A 14,315-nucleotide genomic window follows, 5' to 3' on the forward strand; every position below is an offset into this window, starting at 1 on the left:
GCGCTCCCTCACTACCGCCCCTCCACAATGCGGCGCTCCCTCACTACCGCCCCTCCACATTGCGGCGCTCCCTCACTACTGCCCTTCAGAGCGGCGCTCCCTCACTACCGCCCCTCCACATTGCGGCGCTCCCTCACTACCGGCCCTCTGCAGAGCGGCGCTCCCTCACTACCGCCCCTCCACAATGCGGCGCTCCCTCACTACCGCCCCTCCACATTGCGGCGCTCCCTCACTACCGCCCATCCAGTGCGGCGCTCCCTCACTATCGCCCATCCAGTGCGGCGCTCCCTCACTACCGCACACAGGTGCCCACCTCCGCGGTTCTAAGAGTGGGGTGTGCCCAGCATTGATGTCCTGGTTACCGGGTCGGCGGGGGGACCGGGAGCGGCGCCGCCATGGAGCGGGATGGCGGGGAGTCTGGGAGCGGCGCCGCCATGGAGCGGGATGGCGGGGAGTCTGGGAGCGGCGCCGCCATGGAGCGGGATGGCGGGGAGTCTGGGAGCGGCGCCGCCATGGAGCGGGATGGCGGGAAGTCCGGGAACGGCGGAACCGGCGCCCGGCCGCCGGCCAGGAATGCGTGCGGGCGGCGCATGCGTCGTCTGGGCCGTGCTCCACCCCGCGCGGGAATGTAAGGGGAGCGCGCGCCCCGCCCTGGGACCAACGGACAAGGCGACGGAGGGAGGGAGCGCGCGCTGAGAGAGCGAGACCGAAGGTCAGGGAGAGAACTACTCGCCCAGTGAGGGAGCGCACCTGAAGTCCAAGGAGGCAGGGGAGGTAGCAACTAGTACAGCGAGGGAGCGCCGTACGGATAGATCGCTGAGCACGGGGAGGGAGAGCCGAGACCCGGAGGAAGCGCACCTGGAGCACAGAGAGGGAGCGCACCTGAGGTAGCGCCCGGGGCCAGCCGACAGTTCCTGCCCAGCCTCTGCTGCAGCCCAAGCCTCGGCCATGGGCGATGTGATCTCTACTCACCTGGACGAAAACAAACGGCTCTTCATCTCAGGTAAAGTGGTCGCCATGGAGCATCTCTCCTCTCCCTTCCATCCCTCCGCCGCCCACCTCCGTCTCCCCCTCCCCTCTCCCCGTCCCTCTGCCCACCTCTCCCCGTCCCTCTGCCAATCTCTCCCCGTCCCTCTGCCCACCTCTCCCCGTCCCTCTGCCCACCTCTCCCCGTCCCTCTGCCCACCTCTCCCCGACCCTCTGCCCACCTCTCCCCGACCCTCTGCCCACCTCTCCCCGTCCCTCTGCCAATCTCTCCCCGTCCCTCTGCCCACCTCTCCCCGTCCCTCTGCCCACCTCTCCCCGTCCCTCTGCCCACCTCTCCCCGACCCTCTGCCAACCTCTCCCCGTCCCTCTGCCCACCTCTCCCCGTCCCTCTGCCCACCTCTCCCCGTCCCTCTCCCCGACCCTCTGCCAACCTCTCCCCGTCCCTCTGCCCACCTCTCCCCGTCCCTCTGCCCACCTCTCCCCGTCCCTCTGCCCACCTCTCCCCGACCCTCTGCCAACCTCACCCCGTCCCTCTGCCCACCTCTCCCCGACCCTCTGCCCACCTCTCCCCGACCCTCTGCCCACCTCTCCCCGACCCTCTGCCCACCACCCCCCGTCCCTCTGCTCACCCCCCCCCCCGTAAGTTGTGTAAATGTCCTGCTCATAAGTATTTGCAGGAACGGGTACAGTACGGTCAGGCCAATGTTAGAAATAGTGGTTGTGGAATTGGATGCGTGGATGGAAAGTTACAGATCAGTTTGAAGTGGAACAAGGAGGGTGGTACTTGGAATGGAAAAGGCATGAATGAAGTCCTGAAGTCACAATCTTTCACATTTTTCACTCGGATTGATGTAACGGATTGGTATTAGCTGTATTGGTATTGGTTAGTATTGGCCGAGTATATTTAGGGACACCGAAGAGGGTGTTCTTTTTTTTTAAGCTGTAATTTTTTTCATACATTCTCCACCAGGAGAACAAGGGACTGGGGATGATGATTTACAAAAAGAGACGAAGTGCTGGAGTAAATTAGTGTCATGCAGTATCAGACTGAAGAAGTGTCCTGATCTCAAACGTCACATTTGCATGTTCTCCAGACCTGTGTTCTCTGACCTGCCGAGTTAGTCAGCATTTTATGCCTTTTTTCTGATTGAAATTGCGCAGTTGAGGCGCTCACCCATCCGATCACACTGCTTTTTTTGCCAACTCAGCTGAGTCACCGATGTACAAATGAGAATGACTAACTGGCCACAAGACAGGAGCTTAAATTAGAACAGTCCTGATCTACCCTAAGACAAGGGCGGTGCCATTGTGGTCTGGTGATCTCTAACTTGCCGAGGCTAGAGGACAGTTCTTGAACAGTAGTGCTTGAACGGTAAGTTCTCTTACCTACTGCTGCACCATGTCTCCACAAATGTACATCAGGCCACTGTCTCCCAAACCATCCCAAGATCTAAACCTTTAAGGAGATTTCTTGATCAGTTTGGCAAGTGGGCTGAGGAATGGTTAATGTACTTTATTGCAGATAAATGTGAGGTGTTGGATTTTGGGAAGTCAGGAGTGCAGGACCTTCGCAGTGAATGGCGGGGCTCTGGGGAGCAGAGGGATCTTGGAGTGCAGGTATATCGTTTTTTGGTTAGATAGGATGGTGAAGAAGGCTTTTGGTACATTGGCAATCATCAGTCAGTGTATAGAAGTTGGGACGTTATGTTACAGTTGTACAACACGTTGATGAGGCCACATTTGGAGTATTATTTTCAGTTTTGCTCACACTACAATTAGAAAGATATTGGAAAGAGTGCAAGGACCATTTCTGAGGATGTTGCCAGGATTCATGAACCTGAGCTATAGGGAGCGGTTGGGCAGGCTAGTATTTTATTTCTTAGAGCACAGGATGATGAGAGGTGACCTTGTAGAAGTGTTTAAGATAATGGGGAATAGGGTAGATGCACAGAGTTTAATACCAAGATTTGGAGAATCAAGGACCAGAATACATAGGCTTTAATGTAAGAGGGAAAAGATTTAATAGGAACCTGAGGGACAACTTTTCACAGAGAGGATTGTGGGTATATGGAACGAGCTGCCAGAGGAGTTTGTTATGGCAGGTACTCAAGGAATCAAGAGATACAGGAAAAAAGCAGGAACGGGGTACTGATTTTAGATGATCAGCCATGATCATATTGAATGGCAGTGCTGGCTCGAAGGGCCGAATGGCCTACTTCTGCACCTATTTTTCTAAGTTTCTACTATAACAACATTTAAAAGACATTTAGACAGGTATATGGATACAAAAGGGGAATATAGGCCAAACACGAGCAGGTGGGACTAGTATAGATGGGGCATCTTGCATAGGCAAGTTGGGTCGAAAGGTCTGTTTCCCTGCTACATGATTCTATAGTACTATTCTTCTCCCCGCCCCGTTCCCCCCCCCCCCCCCCCCCACTGCTTTCAATCTGATTGCAAACCAAATCCATACCACCTCTTTCTGTTTCCTACCCAAGATCCGTGAATGGCAAAAGACACAAAGTGCTGGAGTACCTCAGTGGATCAGGCAGGAAGACATGGATTGGTGATATTTTGCATCAGGACCCTTGTTCAAACTGATTGTAGTGGGGAGGAGGGAGAAAGCTGAGAAAAAAGGTGGTGGTAGGTCAAGGCCTCACAGGTGATAGGTAGATACAGGTGAGGCAGATGGATGTCCAAAGGCTAGAGATGTAAAGAAAAACAAGGCTGTAACAGGAGAGTAGAGGAGTAAATTGTAAAGCCAGAGGAAGGGATATGGGTTTAGTTTTAGTTTGTAGTTTAGAGAGACACAACATGGAAATGAGCCTAGTGGACCACCAAGTCCATGCTAACTATTGATCACACATTCACACAAGTTCATGTTGAGTACTCCCTCTACATTAGGCACAATTTTACAGAAGCAAATTAATCTACAAACCCTGTTTGGGATGTGCAGCACCTGGAAGTGTCATGGTCACATGGAATACATGCAAACTCCATACAGACAGCCCCCCAAGGTCAGGATTAAATCTGAGTGTCTGTCTCTACCAGTGGGCTCCTGTGCCTTTCCGTAGAGATGACTCCTTGGTTCACTCATCCCTTTCCACCCAAACCAGACGTCACCAGATACGTTCCCCTGCACCATCACCTCTGCCAACACCTCCTCTCTCACATTCATCCAGGAACCCTAGCAGCCCTTCCATGTAAGGCAGAGTTTCACATGTGAAGGCATAGGAAGGGAGAAAGGTGGAAGGAGATGGGGTTCTCTGACGTTTACTGCAATCAGTGCTCCCGGTGTGGCCTTTTTACATCGGCAAGACCAAGTGTAGCCAAGGCAACTGTTTCACTGAACAGTCCTGGTTGCTAACCATTTTAACGCCCTGTCCCATTCCCACACCGACATTTCTGGCCTGCGCCTCTTCCATTGCCAGAGTGAGGCCACACACAAACTGTAGGAACAGCACCTCATATTTTGGTTGGGTATCTTACAATCCAATGGTATGAATATTGTATTCTTCAACTTCAGTTTATAACGGCATATTTTCCTCGCCTTTTCCCCTTCTCTTTCCTGTGCCTGACCTAGGTAGGCTCCCATTATCCCCCACCCACTTATTTTACAGCTTTCTCTACCTTCCTCTCCCAACCCCCACCCCTCCCCCACTACATTCAGACTTCAGAAGAGGCCTGATCTGAAGCGGCACCAATCCAGGCATGTTCTCCAGAGATGCTGCCTGACCTGCTGAGCTACTCCAGCACTTTGTAGGTTTTTTTCATATTCCGTCAATCCAATCCAAGACCATGAACATAGAAGTTTCCAATGTCAGATAACCTGCAACTCCTCTGATCCTTTCTCTATCCTTTTGATCGACCAAGTCCTCTCGCATATCATCTTCTTTCCTACTGTCCCTCTGTTACCCTCCATTCCTTCCCCTACCACTTTGATCTGCATTTTACCCATGCACTCAACCCACTGGTCCCCTATCCCCTCCCCCTATTTGCTGATTGTCCCTCCCTTATGTTGTTCCACTTATCACCTTTATGATTTGCCTATCACCCGCGCACTAAGCCCACTGTGCCCCCTATCCCCTCCCCCTATAGTTCCCATTTGCCCACCATCCCTCCCTTATCTGGTTGCACTTTTCTTATCAGATTGCACAATCTGCAGCCCGAATGTTGCCGAATGGCCCATTCTAGACTGCAGGAGTACAAGCCGGACGATGCAGTTAAGCTTGGCGCGGCCGACACCAAGACTCTGTGGGGAAGGACCACTGTCTGATGTCTTTCTGCTGAGGCAACGTCACCCAAAGACGCTACATGAGTAGCAGGGGTAGTAAAGTCAGTTGCACACACTACTGAATATATACACAATGTATGAAGGTTTTTATATTCCCTTTACTTGCACAGATGCTGACTGTCTCATTGAATTCCTCCAGCAGTTTATTTTTTGCTCCACATTCCAGCATATGCAATCCCATGTCTCGATAGTCCTTATCAATATGATTGTAGTGAATGTTTCCTGATGGTTTCTTTCACAAGCCATGAGTCTTACAACATGGAAAAAGGCGCTTTGATCATTGATGCCGATCAAGATGCCCCATCTGAGCTTTTCCCATTTGCCTGCATTGGCCATGTACCTCTCAACCTTGCCTACCCTTGTACGTCTAAATGCTGTTTGTATGTCTCCTCTGGTATCTTACTTCATATACGTTGAGTGAAAAAATTGCCCCTCAGGTTCCCATTAAATCTTGCCCCTCCTTAAACCTTTGTCCTCTGATTCTTGATTCCCATACCCTGGGTAAAATGCTCTACATTCACCCTATATATGACCATCATGATTTTATACACCTCGATAAGGTCACCCCTCAGCCTCCTGCGCTCCAAGGAGTAAAGTCTTAGACAGTCCAATCTTTCCCCTTAGCTCAGGCTCAATCTGGGCCATACCCTCGTAAATATTCTCTGCATTCATAATGATTTCCTTTCTATAGCAGGGTGACCAAAACTGAACACAGTACTCCAAATGTGGCCTCAGCAACATCTTGTAGAACAGTATCATTATGTCCCAACTTTTGTACTCGATACCCTGACTGATGAAGCCCAATGTACTGAAAGCCTCATTGAAAACCCTATTTACCAGTGATGCCACTTTCAGGGACTATGTATAGTGCTCCTACATCCCACTGCTCAACATCACTCTCCAGGGCCCTCCGTTTCACAGTAAATGTCTTTTCCTGGCTTGAGTTCCCAAAATGTCACTTCGTGCACTTATCTGTATTGAGCCCTATAAGCCATTCCTCCACCAGTTGCCCAACTGATCAAGTGACTGCTATAACTTTTGATAACCATCTTCTTCATCTATGATACTGTCATCTGTCAATGTCATCTGCTTGTGCAATGTCGCCTGAAGCCTTGTCAAATGCCTTGCTGAAGTGCATAAAGATAACGTCTATGGGTTTGATTACTACTTCAAAAAACTCCCACAAACGTAACCATGCTGATTATCCCTAATCAATCCCTGTCTATCCAAATGCATATATATCTTATCCCTCAGAATCCTCTCAAAAAAACTTACCTACCACAAATATTAGGCTCACTGGTCTATAATTCCCAGAATTTTCTTTTTAGCCTTTCTTAAATAGGGGCACAACATTAGGCAGAAATGATCAGGCCAGGAGATTTATCTACCTTTGTATGCCTTAGGACATCCAGCTCCTCCTCAAAATATTTACATTAATGTCACAAGTTTCCTCGCCATGTTTTTCTCTATGGTAAAAACCGAGGTGAAATATTCATTAATTGCCTTGGCCATCTCAGGCTCCACAAATAGATGACCTTCTGGTTTCTGAATGCCCTTATTCTCTCTCTAGTTACTTTCCCTTAATGTACTTGTGAAATCTCTTTGGGTTCTCCTTAATTTTAAACGCTAAATGTTAAAAGCGTTCTCCTGACACCTTTTTTGATCTCCCAATTTCCTACACGTGTTCCTTCGTCCCCTAAATGTCTCCAGGGAGTGATTCGTTACCATTCTGTTTTCCTGACTTGTCTTTCTTTCTCCTCCTCCCTCTCCAAAATATTAATGTTCTTATTTACTTGTCAAGGAGCTGTCTGTGTTCGGAGTTCTCCTATAGGCCCCATAATGTTGAAGGCAGATAAATCAGCAAAAAAATATATATATAAACATAATCACACACACTTGCATGGAGTTTCACACCCATAAAAACATTTTAAGGACTGCACACGAGCACTTGTTGGGCAGCCTTGGCTCAAGTACAGACAGCAAATTCTGGTATACAAAATTTAGGGAATAAAACAAACGATTCTCTACTCAGAATTATGGAATATTTTATTTATTGTTATTCTTCTCAGAAACTGCCTGTCATTGGCAGGTAAGGCATATAAGTGCATAAGTGGCTTCTTGAACTATTTCAGAGATCACGATATTGGCAGGTTTGGATACACATACAAGTCAAGCAAGCAAATTTCCCCCTTTGAAGGGCACCAGTGTATCAGGTGGATTTTGCATGTTCCAGTAGTTTCATGACAATGAGGAGCCACAGGTTGGTCGTAGAGTAGGAGGGCAGGAGAAATCAGAGGGGGAGCAGCAAGAGAGTAGTTTCATGACAATGAGGAGATCATTCAGCCTGTTCATTCTGTACCAATTCATCGCACAGTATTCACTGGAGTTTGGAAGGATGAGAGGGGATCTTATAGAGACGTATAAAATTATAAAAGGACTGGACAAGCTAGATGCAGGAAAAATGTTCCCAATGTTGGAGTCCAGAACCAGGGGCCACAGTCTTAGAATAAAGGGGAGGCCATTTAAAACTGAGGTGAGAAAAAACCTTTTCACCCAGAGAGTTGTGAATTTGTGGAATTCTCTGCCACAGGTATGTAGGTTAATTGACTGGGTAAATGTAAAAATTGTCCCTAGTGGGTGTAGGATAGTGTTAATGTACGGGGATCACTGGGCGGCACGGACTTGGAGGGCCGAAAAGGCCTGTTTCCGGCTGTATATATATGATATGATATGATATGATATGCTAGAGGGCAGTGGAAACCAAATCACGATGGATTTAAGAGAGAGTTAGATAGAGATCTAGGGGTTAGTGGAATCAAGGGATATGGGGAGAAGGCAGGCACAGGGTATTGATTGGGGACAATCAGCCATGATCACAATGAATGGTGGTGCTGGCTCGAAGGGCGGAATGGCCTCCTCCTGCACCTATTTTCTATGTAGTAACCGTGCCTGTACTGACAGTTCTCTTTTTGTAGAGAAAATTGTTTTGGGGAAATTAGCACTCCTAAATACCCCTTCTTACATGGAGAAGAAGAAAGTATTTTATTTATCGTTCAAAACTTATGGTCTTTGTTGACCAAAAGGGCGGGATTTAATATGGAAATTTGAATACAAGCACCAGCCAAATTTCTGCATCAGAATGCTCACAATACCTCACTGCTGTATTGAGGTAGAATGATGAGTTTTAGCAAATTTGACCACTTTTGTACTGTGCAATATTAAAAAATTATGTTGTTTTGAATATTAGCAAGTCAGGAAGTAGTGAGCAACAAAGTTAAAGTCTCAAGTTATAGAGCCATATAACTTAGGCAAAGACTCTTTGGCCAAATTTGTCCATACTGACTCTTGGTAACCTGTTACCCAGTGGTTTCTCTTGGCCCATTTGCCTCTTAATCCTCCAGTTGATAATCTTATATCAGAACTGGAAAAAAATGTACAGACAGAGAACTTGGTGGAGACCAAGAGATTGAATGAAAGTTGCAGCTTTCTAAAACTTTGGTTAGGCTGCATTTGGGGTTTAGAGAAACAAATGCAAATAGGCTCTACGGCCCACTGACACCATGCCACCCATCGTTCTTCATTCTCACTAGTTCCATGTTATCCCACTTTTTCATCCAATCCCTGCGAACTAGGGGCAGTTAACCTATAAACCTGCACGTCTTTGCGAAATGTAGGAAAATCCACAGTCACAGGGAGAAGTGCAAACTCCACACAAACAACACCCGAGGTCAGGATCTAACCTGGGTCTCCAGTGCTGTGAGGCACCAGCTCAACCAACTTCGCCACTGTGCTCAAGTCAAGTCAAGTCAAGTCAAATTTATTTGTCACATACACATACACAATGTGCAGTGAAATGAAAGTGGCAATGCCTGTGGGTTGTGCACAAAAAAGAATTACAGTTACAGCATATAAATAAAGTTAATAAGTTACTATTAGTGTCGACAAAAATTTAGTCTCTGGGGTTATAAAAGTTGACAGTCCTGATGGCCTGTGGGAAGAAGCTCCGTCTCATCCTCTCCGTTTTCGCAGCGTGACAGCGGAGGCGTTTGCCTGATCGTAGCATCTGGAACAGTCCGTTACTGGGGTGGCAGGGGTCCCTCATGATCTTGCTTGCTCTGGATCTGCACCTCCTGATGTATAGGTCCTGCAGGGGGACGAGTGTAGTTCCCATAGTGCGTTCTGCCGATGCACTACTCTGCAGGGCCATCCTGTCCTGGGCAGAGCTGTTCCCAAACCAGACTGTAATGTTGCCGGACAGGATGCTCTCTACAGCCCCAGAGTAGAAGCAATGAAGGATCCTCAGAGACACTCTGAATTTCCTCAGTTGTCTAAGGTGGTAAAGGCGTTGCTTAGCCTTACCCACCAGTGCGGCAATGTGCGTTGCCCACGTCAGATCCTCTGTGATGCGGACTCCCAAGTATTTAAAACTGCTCACCCTATCCACAATAGACCCATTTATCTCCAGTGGCGTGTACGTCCTTGGATGTTTAGCCCTTCTGAAGTCCACAATCAGCTCCTTTGTTTTAGTGACATTCAAGAGGAGGCTATTGTCCTGACACCAGAGTGCCAGATCAGCCACCTCCTCCCGGTAGGCCTTCTCATTGTTGTTGGAGATCCGGCCCACCACCACAGTGTCATCAGCAAACTTGATGATGGAGTTTGAGCTGAACCTGGCCCCACAGTCATGTGTGTACAGGGAGTACAGTAGGGGGCTAAGGACGCAGCCCTGGGGGGATCCTATGTTCAGGGTGAGGGAGCTAGATGTGTGTTCCCCCATCCTGACCACTTGGGGCCTGGCAGTGAGAAAGTCCAGGACCCAGGCACACAGAGGGGTGCTAAGCCCCAGTTCCAGCAGCTTCTCAACCAGTCTGCTGGGGACTATTGTGTTGAATGCTGAACTAAAGTCAATGAACAGCATCCTCACATAGCCCCCCTGGCTGTCCAGATGAGAGAGAGCGGTGTGTAGAACCTGGGAGACCCCATCATCTGTGGACCTGTTCGGACGGTATGCGAACTGTAGTGGATCCATGTTGCGAGGAAGGAGGGCGCAGATGTGCTTCTTGACTAGCCTCTCAAAGCATTTCATGACAACCGAGGTGAGGGCCACCGGTCGGAGGTCATTTAAACACGCTGGAGAGGCATTCTTTGGCACCGGTACAATGATGGATCTTTTGAAGCATGCAGGGACCACGGACTTTGCCAAGGAGAGGTTGAATATTGTGGTGAGCACTGGAGCAAGCTGAGTAGCACAAGACTTTAGTACTCGCCCAGATATACCATCTGGGCCTCCAGCTTTCCTCGTGTTCACATGCGTCAGATCCCACCTCACCTCATGCTCGGACACCGAGAATGTGTGCACATCCCCGGCGGTGGATCCCCCTCCAGCCTCGCTAGCCAGCGCCCCTTCGGTGCTGTTTTTAGACGGCGAGCTGGTGGTGTTACCCGTCTCAAACCGTGCATAAAAAGAGTTCAGGTCATCAGCTAAGGAGGAGCCGGCACTTCCGGTTGAGGGGGTGCTGGACCGGTAGCTAGTTATAGACCGGTAGCACCTGAGGGGGTGCTGTCCCTGTATTGAACATTGAACACAGAATATTAAAAAGTACAGCACAGAAACAGGCCCTTGGGCCCACAATGTCTGTTACAAACATAATGCCAAGCTAATCTCATCTGCTTGCATCTGATCCATATCCCTTCATTCCCTGCATTTTCATGTGCCTATCTAAAAACTCCTATATAAACCATACCCAACATTGCATTCTTTGTTCTGGAAATAGGTTCTGACTGTCTGCCCTATATACAGTGCCCTCCATAATGTTTGGGACAAAGACCCATCATTTATTTATTTGCCTCTGTACTCCACAATTTGAGATTTGTAATAGAAAAATAATCACATGTGGTTAAAGTGCACATTGCCAGATTTTATTAAAGGCCATTGTTATACATTTTGGTTTCACCATGTAGAAATTACAGCTGTGTTTATACATAGTCTCCCCATTTCAGGGCACCATAACGTTTAGGACACATGGCTTCACAGGTCTTTGTAATTGCTCAGGTGTGTTTAATTGCCTCCTTAATGCAGATTTATATCTCAGCACCCAGTCTTTCCTCCAGTCTTTCCATCACCTTTGGAAACTTTTATTGCTGTTTATCAACACGAGGACCAAAGTTGTGCCAATGAAAGTCAAACAAGCCATTATGAGACTGAGAAACAAAAATAAAACTGTTAGAGACATCAGCCAAACCTTAGGCTTACCAAAATCAACTGTTTGGAACATCGTTAAGGAAAAAGAGAGCACTGGTGAGCTTGCTAATCGCAAAGGGATTGACAGGCCAAGGAAGACCTCCACAGCTGATGACAGAAGAATTCTCTCTATAATAAAGAAAAATCCCCAAACACCTGTCCGACAGATCAGAAACACTCTTCAGGAGTCAGGTGTGGATTTGTTAATGACCATGGTCCGCGGAAGACCATGAACAGAAATAGAGGCTATACTGCAAGATGCAAACCAATGGTTAACTGCAAAAATAGGATGACCAGGTTACAGTTTGCCAAGAAGTACTTAAAAGAGCAACCACAGTTCTGGAAAAGGGTCTTGTGGACAGATGAGACGAAGGTTAACTTGTATCAGAATGATGGCAAGAACTAAGTACGGAGGAGAGAAGGAATTGCCCAAGATCCAAAGCATACCACCTCACCTGTGAACCACGGTGGTGGGGGTGTTGATGGTACTGGCTCACTTATCTTCATTGATGATACAACTGCTGATGGTACAAGCATAATGAATTCTGAAGTGTATAGACACATCCTATCTGCTTAAGTTCAAACACTTGCCTCAAAACTCAATGGCCGTCGGTTCATTCTACAGCAAGACAATGAGCCCAAATAAAGCACAAAGGAGTTTTTCAAAGCTAAAAAATGGTCAATTCCTGAGTGGCCAAGTCAATCACCCGATCTGAACCCAATTGAGCATGCCTTTTATATGCTGAAGAGAAAACTGAAGGGGACTAGCCCCCAAAACAAGCATAAGCTAAAGATGGCTGCAATGCAGGCCTGGCAGAGCATCACCAGAGAAGACACCCAGCAACTGGTGATGTCAATGAATCGCAGACTTCAAGCAGTCATTGCATGCAAAGGATATGCAACAAAATACTAAACATGACTACTTTCATTTACATTACATTGCTGTATCCCAAACATAATGGTGCCTTGAAATGGGTGGACTATGTATAAACACAGCTGTAATTTCTAAATGGTGAAACCAAAATGTATAAAAATGGCCTTTATTAAAAGCTGACAATGTGCACTTTAACCAGGGTAATTTGTTTTTACAAATTGCATTGGGTGCCTGGAATGCACTGGCTGGAAGCCAGATATGATAGTGGTGTTTCAGGGGCATTTAGATTATGCACCTGAATATGGAGGGATAGGGAACATGCGTAGGCAAAGGAGATGAGTTTTACTTGTCCTCATGTCCACCACAGACATTGTGGCGGATGGGTCTGTTCCCGAGGCTATTGAAATGAAAGATAAAGCAATAATAAGGCCAATTAAACTACTAACCCGCACGTCTTTGGGATGTTTGGGGAAATTATGCAGTCACAAGGAGAAGGTACAACCTCCATGTAAAGAGCACTGGCGGTCAGGATTGAACCTGGGTCTCTGGTGTTATGAGGCAGCAGTTCTATCAGCTTCTGCACTTTGTTGCCTTTTTGAACTGCTTGATGTTCTAGATAGATATGTGGTTGTGAGTGTGACTTGTGGATAGTGTGTTACCTTTTTGTTTCCTGGGTCTAAGTGACATCAAACAGTTTTGAAAGGGGAAGATGAGTGGACAGAAGTCGTAATCCATGTTGGCATATAGGTGAAAAAGAGGGAGATGCGGTTTTGCAATGGGAATTTAAGTAGTTGGGTAGTATGCTAAAAAACAGGATATCGGGTAGTTATCTCAGGATTACTCTCTGTGTTAAGTAACTATGGGTTCAACAATAGGAAGATAGAACAGCTTAATGTGTGACTATAGATCTGATGCAGGTGGCAGAGCTTTAGATACTTGGATAATTTTAATCTCTTCTGGGACAGGGATGACTTGTACAAGGACTGTTTGCACCTAAGCTAATGGGGTAGCAATATCCTGGCAGGGATGGCTTGCCAGAACTGCTTGTGATGGTTTAAACAAGTGACATGGGTGTGGGACTCAAAATGATAGTGTTACAGGAAGGGACAGAAAAGCATATGTAGTAAATAGAGCAGGCATGTTTACTTACATTGTTTAAGTGTAGGAAGGAGCTGCAGATGCTGATTTAAACCGAAGATAAATACAAAAAACTAGTAACTCAGCGGGACAGGCAACATCTCTGGAGAGAAGGAATGGGTGACGTTTCAGGTCCAGACCCTACTTCAGACTGGTTAGGGATTAGGGAAACGAGAGATATAGACGATGATGTAGAGAGAGATAAAGAACAATGAATGAAAGATTTGTTAAAAAACTAACGATGATAAAGGAAACAGGCCATTGTTAGCTGTTTGTTGGGTGAAAATGAGAAGCTAGTGCGACTTGGGTGGGGGAGGGATAGAGAGAGAGAGGGAATGCCGGCACTACCTGAAGTTAGAGAAATCAAAATTCATACCACTGGCCTGTAAGCTGCCCAACCTAAATATGAGATGCTGTTCTAAATTTGCATTTAGACTCACTGAAAAAGGAGGAGACCCAGGACAGAAAGGTAGGAATGGGAAGGAGAATTAAAGTGTTTAGCAACTGGGAGATCAAGTAGGTTCAGGCGGACTGAGCGAAGGTGTTCAGCGAAACGATTGCCCCGTCTATGTTTGATCTCACATTTTGAACAACGGATACAGAAGATGAGGTTGGAGGAGGTGCAAGTGAACCTCTGCCTAACCTGAATGGGCTGTTGGGGTCCCTGGACAGAGTTGAGGGGAAGGGCGGGACTGTCGTATGTTGAAAGACTGGAGCGACTAGGCTTGTATACACTGGAATTTAGAAGGATGAGAGGGGATATTATCAAAACATATAAGATT

At 47.4% G+C, this 14,315-nt stretch overlaps 1 protein-coding gene across 1 annotated transcript in view; it reads left to right on the forward strand.

Moving 5' to 3' along the window:
* Positions 1-629: 629 nt before the first annotated feature.
* LOC144608395 (protein Niban 2-like) overlaps positions 630-14,315 on the forward strand; it is a 162,124-nt gene continuing 148,438 nt past the window's right edge. Inside the window, exon 1 of the mRNA XM_078426111.1 lies at positions 630-1,003. Coding sequence (XP_078282237.1) covers positions 949-1,003 — 55 coding nt within the window. The 5' untranslated portion in view covers positions 630-948. The remainder of the gene's footprint in view (positions 1,004-14,315) is intronic.

Source organism: Rhinoraja longicauda, chromosome 31, assembly GCF_053455715.1.
Source record: "Rhinoraja longicauda isolate Sanriku21f chromosome 31, sRhiLon1.1, whole genome shotgun sequence".
In the NCBI taxonomy this organism is placed as follows: domain Eukaryota; kingdom Metazoa; phylum Chordata; class Chondrichthyes; order Rajiformes; family Arhynchobatidae; genus Rhinoraja; species Rhinoraja longicauda.